Here is a 10,478-nt window from a genome sequence, read left to right as displayed (position 1 = left end):
TTCCCATTCATTATACATTTCCACACAGTTCCCTTTAAATTGCTCACACAATACTTTCAAAATGTGACATTTGTCATGATATAAGACCACAAGCTCAGATTTTTTGTTTTAATGACTTTTACTGTTTACTGAAGGAAGAAATAAAAAAGAAAAATCCTCTCTCCACCTTTCCTGAAATTGTTTTGGGAGGAGGAAGGGAGGCTCATGAACTGCGCAGTAAACATAGGGTATATAAATCTGAGAAGCAATTCAAGGTTATATTTTGTAAAAAAGGAAGGTACCAATAAACATAATATACCTTTGAAAAGAAAGGGAGTCCCAGTCTTCCAGCGTTTTTAACTTTTAGGTTATGTAAGGTAAAGTTCTTTTTCCTCTGAGGAGGCTGGTTGACCTCATCACTCCCTTCTCTGTGGATGCACAAATGCACGTGTGTGCCTACTGTTCCTCTGGCCACAGTTACATGATTGTTCACCATCGCTATAAGAGAACTATGAGAAAGGTGGTAAAGATTTAAGATCTCTTCTAGGCTTTCAGGGTTTTACGAAATAGGTGCATTTGTGGAAGAGTCAGGCTTACTACATTTTGATGGCAGTTTCCATATGATTGTGCCTTGGTGTCCACAGGGCTATGGGGGCTGTAGAGCCCACCTGCACAAACATGGTCAAGTATTTTCCAGAGCACAATCCACCCAGATCCAAGACAGTTCTTTCTTCTGATTTCATTCATGTAGATCCAGTCTCCCAGCTGGAATGAGTGTGTTTGTGTGGAGTCCAGGCTTGGCAGAGAGAAGAGAATAGAAGTGGGTCTTGGGATAAGACAGCAAGTTGAGCTCCAGGTATTGGAGGGAATTGCTGGGGAAGAAAGTTGAAACCATCCTGGGTTCAGCTCCATAATCCTTTGAACTGTTCATTGTGTCAGGTTAAAGGGCCCTAGCCCATGTGCAGCTGTTTCAGTTGCAATTGACATTATCTACTAATAGTTTTTTGTTCATTTTCTTGCTTTTCCATTTTATTTTATTTTATTGCTAAGTGCTTTATTTTTTAATTTTTATAAAGCTTTTTAAAGGTTACACTCCATTTACAGTCATTACAAATATCTACTAATAGTTTGAAGCCAGGAGGCTGCCTGTCTCTCTCATTTGACCTGACTGGACATGCTGAACCCTATTTGCATGGTTGTTTTGACAATGCTTTCAAAACCTCAAGAGGTGATAACTTCGTCTGCTTCCCTAGATTTAATTTCTACATATTTCCTAATTCTTCTGTCCGTTAATAGAAGTCCACAGCTGCCACCCTGGTGGGTAAGCTTTTATTATGTATAAATGTTTTTTTCCTAACTCTAGATTTTGAATTTGATGGGTGTCTAAGATGTGTAATTTTAAAGACCTTGAAACCTCGTGGAATCTTGCATTCCTTAATATTCTTAGAGCCACTTAACTCTTAAAAGAGACAATGAAGGCAGGAACTCAAATAAATATTTCTGTACCCAAATATGCAATAATGCTACTCATGGCAGCGTTATTACAACAGCCAAAAAGTGGAAGCAACCCAAGTGTAAAGGACAAATGGATAAACAAAATGTGGTATATACATATAAAGGAAAAAGGAAATTCTGGCACATGCTACAACATGGATGCACCTTGAAGACATGATGCTACGTGCAATAAGCCAGGGACAAAAGGACAAATGCTGTATGATCCTGCTTACATGAGGCACCTAGAGTAGTCAAATGCTTAGAGACAGAAAATAGAATGGTGGTTGCCAGGTGCTGGGGAATGGGGGATGGGGAGTTAGTGTTTAATGGGTATAGAGTTTCAGTTTGGGAAGACAAAAAAGTTCTGGAGCTGGATACTGGTGATGGTTGCCCAACAACGTGAATATTGGCAATCAATGTTAATGCCACTGAAATGTACACTTAAAATTGTCTAAAATGGGAAACGGTATATATTCATCCCATATATCTTTATATGATACCAAGTCTTGTTTTCTGGCTCCTGGTAGAGTCCCACTTCTGCCAGCTCTAAGGCAGGGGCTTGCTGAGGGCAGGGCTTGTCTCCCCACTCAGACTTTGGGCACCCTCAGGTGAAAAGCTGTTCCTCCCCTCTCAGACTTCAATTTTGAGTCCTGGGGAAGCTGGGAGGTTTTGAGTAGAGATATGATTTCATCTAACCTCTATCTTTTAAATAAACTTTTAATTTTGGGGTAATTTTAGATTTACAGGAAAGTTGCAAAAATAGTAAAGAGAGTTCCCATTCACCCAGTTTGCCCTAGTGTTAACACTATGCATTACCGTGGTACATTTGTCAAAACTATGAAGCCAACATTGGTACCTTGTGTAAACTAAACTCCAGACTTTACTCAGACTTCACCAGTTTTTTTACTAATGATATTTTTCTGTTTCAGGGTTCAATTTAGAATACCACATGGCATTTTGCTGGCTTCCACTTTATCATGATCACCCTGTCTGCTATAGGACAATAGAAGACCCATTAGGGAGCTGTTGTGGTGGTCCAGGCAAGATATAGTGGGGCTTAGACCCAAGTGTTAGAGGTCAGATTGTAGAAAGTTGACAAATTCTGGATGAACTTGGAGGCAGAGTCAACAATATTTGCAGGACACCAGATGTAAGAGAGAGGAGCGTTAAGTATGATGCCAAGGATTTTGGCCTAAAACACTTGGCCATTCACTGATATATCTAAGACTGGCACAGGAAGACTGTTTGGGGCTGGAAATCAGGAGCTTGCCTTTGGACATGCTAAGTCTGAGTTGCCCATTGGACAAAAAATCCAAGTGGAGATATTGAGTAGGCAGTTGGATACACAAGTCTGAATTTCAAGGATAAATCTTGGTTAGAAATATAAACTTGGGAGTCATTAGCTTATAGATAGTATTTAAAGCCATTAGACTGGAAGATACCATGAAGGAAGTGAGTTAAAGTAGAAAAGAGAAGAGGTCTGAGCCCTCTTGAGCCCTGGGACTGTGGAAGAAATTGGGAAGATGAGGAGGAAGCAAAGGAGACTGGTGTGGCCATTGTGGTAGGTAGAAAAGCTCGTGAGATTGATCCTAGAAGCCCAGTAAGCCCATGTATCAAATGCAGCTTACAGAGCTATGGAGATTAGGACTGAGAAGTCACTGTTGGATTTGGCAATGGTGAGGGCACTGGTGACCTTGACAAGAGTAATTCTGATGGAGTGATGGGGCCAGAGTGGGTCCAAGAGAAAATGAGAAGAGAGGAGGTGAAGACAGCAGATACAGACACATGTTTTTTGAAAAGTGTTCAGTAAAGGGGAGCAGAAAAATGTAGCTGGAAGAGAACATGGGATTGAGGGAAGTTATTTATGTTAAGACGGGAGAGGGGATGGTGTAAATGATCCCACAGAGAGAAAACTGATGAGGCAGAGTGGATGGGGAGAACTGCTGGAGCCCCATAGTGACACAGGTGAGAAGGGATGGGAATTCGTGCCCAGGTGGAGGGAGGGGTTCCCCTATGTAAGGATGCTGGCGGCACAGCTATGGTAACAGGAGGGAAGAGAGTATATGGAAACAGATGCAGATGGGCGGAGGAGGCGTGTGGAAATTCTCTTCAGATTGCTTCTATTTTCTTCATGAAGTTGGAAGCAAGACCACCAGCAGAGCAAGGGGGAAGGAGGAAGGGTTGGGGGTTGGAAGAGCTAAAAATAGTTGTCAGGGAGGCTGAGAGAGTGCACTGAACTGGGAAAACGCAGCACTGGTGATCAACACAAAGGGTGTTTGAGAGAACGAGTTTAAGTGAGACCCGTCAGCCTGGACATGTGTTTTTTCCAGCCTCATTCAGCTGCTTGGGTGCAGGTCAGAGAAGTCACCATGGTGGCGTTTTACCAGATGGATAGGTTTGGTGAGAGGGGCCAGGGAGTTGGTATATGCAAGGAGCTGATTATAATGAAAGACCATGGAATCAAAGCTGGGTAAAGAGGGATGGGTGGATGTGATAGGGATGGGGTTGCTGAAAAGGGGGTGAATCAATAGATGTGAGACAGGGCCAACTTATGAAGTACAATTCCTAAGGCCCCCAGTTCTTTTAGGGGCACACAAAATGTTTTAATTTAGTTTAAAATCAGAAGAAAAAAGTAAATATAATAAAAATGAATATATAATAATGAATCCAGTCTGGATTATATTCATCTTGATACCAAGGCAATGATAAAATAGTTTTTAATATTCTTTCAAAAGGAAGGGATTCATGAAGGCTAAGTGTCTAGGGCCCACAAAAGTTGTAATGTGACCTTTATGGGTGATCTTAGTGGGTCCAAGTTCAATATTTGTTGAATGTATTTATAATGGCAAAAAACTAAACACAACCTAAGTGTCCAGAATTCTTTGAGTCCAGGTACTATGGGCTGAAAAGATGGGAGCTGGTGATAGGAAAGTGTGATACTTAAAACTGAGATTATGGATTGTGTGAATCAATTGGTAATAACAAGGTTTGGGTGGGAACATCCTTCTCATTGGTGGAGAAGAAGAAATCAAGGATAAAACCAGGGAAGCTGGCTTTATCAGTTACCTATTGCCATATCAACAACACCCCAAAATATAGTGGCTTAAACAGCCCACCCCCAACTTATCTGCTTACCACCATTTATCCGGTAACATGGGCTGGGCTCTGCTGAACAGTTCTTCTGTTGGTCTTGCCTAGGCTTACTCATGAGGCTGCAGTCATCTGGGTAGGACCTCCCATGTGGTGGATGTTGGCCAGGTTACCTCAGTTCTCTTCCATGGGGCTTCTCATCTTCCAGTAGGCCAGACTGGACTTCTTTACATGACGTTGGAAGTTTTCTAAGAGGGCAAAAGGAGAGCTGTGAGAGCTCTTGAGGCCCAGACTCTGGGGACTCACACAGTATCATTTCGCCACATTCTATTAGTCAAAATAAGCCATAAGTCCAGCCCAGATTCATGGGGTTGAGAAACAGACTTGACCTCTTGCTAGGAGGAGCATCAAAATGACTGCAAAGGGTCATGTGGGACAGTTGGAAGTGGAGTGGCCATCTTTGCAAACAAACTATCACAGTCATTGGAGAAATTGGTCCTGAATCAAGAATCACCAAGAATTTGACAGAACTGAGCGTGAAAATCATGATGATCTTTAAAGCATGAGGGAGTAGTGATAAAACCTGATGCCATCATCTTCCAAAGCTTCAAATGTGTTTATTGTTTCATCAGTGAATGCCAATGAGTTTCATTAACAAAAAGGAACTGTTCATTTTCCACAACTGCTTTGGCTCAGTCACTCACCAATTCAGACTCTATCTTAAGGAAGGAACCTAAAATATAGAAAAAGCTATATGCATGAAAATTTGTGACATTACTATTTATCTGGGAGCTGTAGCCCCAGTGCCTAGGATGATGTCTGGCACATAGGAGTAGTACATGGGTGCTCAGTAAATACTTGTTGAATGAATTCATAATGGCAAATAGTAAATACAAGCTAAGTATCCAATAAAGGACTAGGTTAAATAAATCATGGTGTATCCATTTAGGGAATATCATGGAGCCATAAAAGATTATGCTTTTTGAGGACTATCAACATACGATGTGGAGTGGAAAAAAAAAGGGAGGATATCACATTACAGTTGCTGTGTATAAACATCTGGATAGGAAAAGGAGTCAGAACAACAACAGTGGTTTTACCAAGCTAATAGGATCATGGGTGATTTTTAAATTTTTACTTTATACTCAAAGTTCTTTAATGTTACTGAATTTCTTTAATAATAATAAAAACTGAGTATGTTCATCATGAAAAAAAGGAAATGCTGGAAAGCATCAATAAGAAAAAAAAACCTATAATTCCATTATTTAGAGAAAAAAACACTACCAACTTTTCAGATATGTTCTGCTTTGTTTCTTGCTTCTTCCCCTCCACCTAATATATTCTTAATTTTTTGATATCTTTTGATTTCCAAAAGGTGACTTTTAGTAGTCACATAGTGTTGATATATCACAATCTCTTTGGCCTACAGTAATTTTGGACATTATAGACAGTGAAGTTTTTCAGTGAAAAAAATTAAACAAAGTAAATGGTTAGAGCTGTGGCATTACTCATCTCAAATTCAGAAAGCTCTTCAGGAAAGAGGTGATCGGAGTTTCAGGGAAGGGAGATGAGGTGTGGCTGTTAACGCTCAATAGAGTCTGTAAGAAAAATTAGTCCAGAGGCTCTGATCTGTGGGGGCGTCTGTAGGAAGCTGGCACGGGCTAGGGACTCCTTCCCGTACTTTGAACTTAAAGATAGTGAAATCTTGATTTGGAGGACTAGAGATGGGCAGTGGTGGTCCTGACCTCTGCCTCTTGATCTGCACAAACAAGAAACTTCCCTGCCCTTGCCTGGCACAGATGTCTCTGAGCCATTAGCCTGGAAAGGTAGGGGTCCCCCACTCCCTGTAGATAACTCTTAGTCTGAGCTCTGGGTTTAGGTGGTCCACGATTAGCCTGAGGTCATGAACGGATGTGATCAAGGTACAGAGGTTGGAATTTGGGCGGCACATTTACAGAGTCGGGGCGTTCCCAGTGCAGGCAGTCTTCCCAGTAGTGGTCGCGGAAAGGAATGGGGTGGGAAAGACAGACTCCCAACACGGAGGGAAGAGTGGAGAGGGTGGGTGAGTGCCAGGCTAATGCTTAGGCGGGGATGCATCCTAGATGGCTATGGATGAGGAAAAAAGGGGACGGCGCGGAGGAGGAGAGGAGCAGACAGATGAAGCAGGTGATGTAGGATTTACAAACGGAGGAGGCGTGGGCTGTTGACAGGAGGAGGGCCGGGAGCGGCAGGTATGCCCTGAGCGTGCAAGGGTTGTATATGAGAGGCGTGATGGGAAGCGGATTGGTGAGAGGAGAGGTGGGGCGTGGGGAGAGCGGCGCGGGTCAAGAGAGCGGAGATGAGAGATGGAGAATAGCCGCTGCGCACATTTGGTCGACCTTCTACAGTCTGCTCCCACTTAGATTCCCATAATTTCCTACTGTTGGAGTGAGCAACGTTCGGAGAGGTCGGGTGTCAACAGAGGATGTGGGGGCGGGTGTGCGCGGTGCGTCGCCGGGGGTGGGCGCCTGGCGCAGGCGGTGGAGGGCGGGCCGGCGGCGGCCCTGGGATGGGAGGGGGGAGGCGGGCTCCGCCGGCACACGCCACCCCTGGCAGGCTGCCTGAGCGCGTGTGAGGAGCCGCCGCCGCTGCCGCTCGGGGTCCCCTTGAGCCCCAGATTCCCCAGCGCTCGGCTCGTATGGCAGCCGCCTCGGCATCCGGACGCGCGGCCCGCTAAGGGGCGGCCCCGCGGCCCGGCCCAGCCCTTCGGCGGAGCCCGTCGGATCCGGCCCCGCTCTGCGCCCCAGGGAGCTCTGTCTCCGATCCCGAGGTGAGGACCGCGAGGGCAGAGGCGCGCTGGGCAGGGGGCGCTCAGAAGATCCCAGGCCCGGCGCCGTGGCTGAGCCGAGAGCGGCGGAGATAGGAAAGGGCCGTGAGAGCAAGTCCTACGAGGAGTCGGGGATGCGGGGCTGGGAATTCTTGCCGCCGGGAACCGGCCCCCGCGTCCCCTCCGTCCTCGAGGCCGCCTCTCGGCGCTGTCCCAGTCCCCGCAGACTCCGTCCCGACTGCGTTCCCAGCGCCGGCCCATCCTCGCCCAGACCTTTCTCCAGTCTGTCCATCCTTCACCTCCCTCCCGCAGAGCCTGCTCCCGGTCCCTGTCTCCAATTCCTTCGCCTGCTCAAACCTTCTTCGCCCCCGCCCTCTCGCTGCCCTCACCTCCTTCTTCTGTCTGGACGCCCCTTTACCCCCTCGGCTCCTGTCACTCGGAACTGGAATCCATGCCACTATCCCCGTGTCCGGCCGCCTCCCAGCCTGTGCCACCCAACAGGTGTCTGCACGCCCGTCCGTCCGTCCGTCCCTCCCTCCTGGGGCTGGCGCTGACCATGCCCAGCGGCTGCCGCTGCCTACATCTCGTGTGTCTGTTGTGCATCCTGGGGGCACCCGTTCAGCCTGCCCGAGGTGAGTGCTCCCCCAGGCTCGGGTCCCGGCCCTGTCCGACCGTCCCTCGCTTGCACGTTGACCTCTGCAGGCCAGAGACGGCACTGCAGCCGCTCCGACTCGCTGGATCGGCGACACCCAGGACATCCTTTTGAAATGCAATGAGTCTCAGTTCTACCCTGTCCCAGAGCTGAGCCCATCCTATTGCTGGGACCCTGCATCTTTTCCCGAGCCCTGCATCTCAGCCGAACCCTGACCCCGGGTTCACTCCTCCCACATCAATCTCTTGCAGCCGATGACTGCAGCTCCCACTGTGACCTGGCCCACGGCTGCTGTGCTCCTGACGGCTCCTGCAGGTACCTTCCTGAGCACGTGCTCCCAATCCCTCTGCATTTTCCGGGCCTCCACACCCCCAACCAGATCAGGCCCCAGAGCAATGTGACTAGGGGCTTAAGACTCTACTGCTCATTCCCTATAACGTCAGGCACAGGGCACAGGGCACAGGACAAATGGCCAGCACTGCACCCGTCCCCCACCTCCAGTTCCTCTTTGCCTTGCCTCTCCTTTGCCTCTTTTAGCTTATGGCTTCCCACGTTACTCTCCCAAGTCTGACCTAGGAATTCTGAAACATTCCTCTTCAAGACACCAACAGCAAGTCCTAAAGCTTGAGGAAGTTTAGAAATTGGAAGCCATGAGGAAAGGGAGAAATAAAGGAAAGCTACATTGAGACTTGGTTTAGCCTGGAAAAGAAAGGCTGTTGTGAGGGTTGCTGGGGAGAAACACTTGTGAAAGAGGGTCTGTCTTGATGAATTTGAGTAATTGACTCTCTGGGGTTGGGGGTGGGCAAACTCTGTAGCAGGAGGAACGTGTATCTGGACACAACGAAATGAGCTGACAGGGCAAGCTGCTGGAGAGTCTGGGGGTGCATGGGATGCTCTGAAATATATTGGTCTTTGCCCTGGAATCAGGGTGGGAAAATAGTTCTGATGACCTTTCAAGGTCACTGTTTTTAAAAGACCTTTCTAAGCATCTCAGACAGGCCAGGAATGGTGCTGGGGGCACTTACAGGAATCATCTTATTTAATTTCTTCCTCAACACCCCTCCAAGGTGTATCCCAGTTTACACATGAGAAAACTGAGTATCAGAAAGGTTAGACAAAGCGCAGAACCAGGACTTGATTGCTGGTGTCTGATGGTCTGATTCCATATATGTGTCCTGTGACCCTGCACAGCCCTCTATCTACCTGGGGTAGGCCTGCTTTCCCTTAGGGGCTGTCACGTTTGTCTCCTGTTACCCAGAGACTCTGATCTTGCCTCCTCCATTTCCTCACATCCCCCGACCCACAGCCCTGACCCTGTGCTTCTCCCTATCAGGTGTGACCCAGGCTGGGAGGGGCTGCACTGTGAGCGCTGTGTGAGAATGCCTGGCTGCCAGCATGGTACCTGCCACCAGCCCTGGCAGTGCATCTGTCACAGTGGCTGGGCGGGCAAGTTCTGTGACAAAGGTAGGGGAGTAGAGAGGATATCTGTGGGGCTGGGGACTCCATGTGTTTTGGGAGAACATCAGTCCTTATTTACTGAGCACCTCTTATGTCCAGCTCAAACCTTCAGATATATGGTATTTTATAACTACAGACTTTACACCTATCTGTTGTCTGAATTGGTCCTCAACACAATCCTGCATGGCAGGCAAGGCAGCTGCTGAAAATTGTACTCATGTTACAGATGAGGAAACTGAGCTCCACAGATGAGATACAACATGCCCAAAGTCACTTTGAGACAGACTGACAGTGCCAGGGCTGGGCACCTCCTGACTCCAAATTCAGTGATGATGTTTTCCCCCACTACATCCGTACCAGCCCAGGATGGGATTGTAGCACAAGCCACACTCACAGAGCTTTGGGTGGGGCCTGGGCAGGTCAGGGTGCTATCCCAGAGCCCTCCTGGTCTCCTCTCCAGATGAACACATCTGTACCACGCAGTCCCCCTGTCGGAACGGAGGCCAGTGTGTATATGACGGGGGTGGCGAGTACCACTGTGTGTGCCCATCAGGCTTCCATGGGCGTGACTGCGAGCGCAAGGCTGGACCCTGTGAGCAGGCAGGGTGAGTGCGGGTCCCAGGTTAGATGAGGATCTGGTGACACGAGAGAGGAGGGAGGACTGTTGAGAGGGTGGTGGTGAAGGGTTAGGGGTAAGGGTCTTGGAGGCACCTGAGAATAAAACCCCAGCCTGCCAAAGTATCCCTCGGGTTCTCAACTTTCTTGGTACCATTTGACCCATTTCTCCAACAAAAATCTATAGGGGCTGGAGGTGTAACGCATCAGTGTGTGACTACCCTGGTTGGGAAGGCTGAGGACCTGGGTCTCCCCTCATCCTCCCAGGATCTTGTTCCACACAGCAGCCTTTATGCCTCATGGTGAACGAAGAAATGTCCTGCAGGGCTGGACTTGTCCCTCAAACTTCCACCGCAGACCTGAGAGCCTGTGAGGATAATAATA

General features: G+C 47.8%; 1 protein-coding gene and 1 long non-coding RNA gene across 5 annotated transcripts in view; one reads left to right on the top strand and one right to left on the bottom strand.

Moving 5' to 3' along the window:
• Positions 1-222: 222 nt before the first annotated feature.
• LOC116658288 lies at positions 223-10,007 on the bottom strand. Its single transcript, XR_004313609.1, has 3 exons — positions 9,874-10,007; positions 4,609-4,811; positions 223-851 (listed from the first exon to the last, which is right to left on the bottom strand). It is a non-coding gene; the product is annotated as an uncharacterized LOC116658288 (long non-coding RNA).
• The window catches only part of DLK2 (delta like non-canonical Notch ligand 2), a 4,918-nt gene continuing 1,161 nt past the window's right edge, over positions 6,722-10,478 (top strand). Inside the window, exons 1-5 of one of the 4 annotated variants that reach the window (XM_006190681.3) lie at positions 6,722-7,009; positions 7,871-8,001; positions 8,273-8,336; positions 9,355-9,485; positions 9,940-10,084. In XM_006190681.3, coding sequence (XP_006190743.1) covers positions 7,926-8,001; positions 8,273-8,336; positions 9,355-9,485; positions 9,940-10,084 — 416 coding nt within the window. In that variant the 5' untranslated portion in view covers positions 6,722-7,009; positions 7,871-7,925. Of the gene's footprint in view, positions 7,010-7,034; positions 7,373-7,681; positions 8,002-8,272; positions 8,337-9,354; positions 9,486-9,939; positions 10,085-10,478 lie in introns of those variants that run through there. The other 3 variants (XM_032463135.1, XM_032463136.1, XM_032463134.1) reach the window with 3 other exon arrangements.

Source organism: Camelus ferus, chromosome 20 (genome assembly GCF_009834535.1).
Source record: "Camelus ferus isolate YT-003-E chromosome 20, BCGSAC_Cfer_1.0, whole genome shotgun sequence".
Lineage (NCBI taxonomy): Eukaryota > Metazoa > Chordata > Mammalia > Artiodactyla > Camelidae > Camelus > Camelus ferus.
This window is presented reverse-complemented; position numbering and strand designations above follow the sequence as displayed.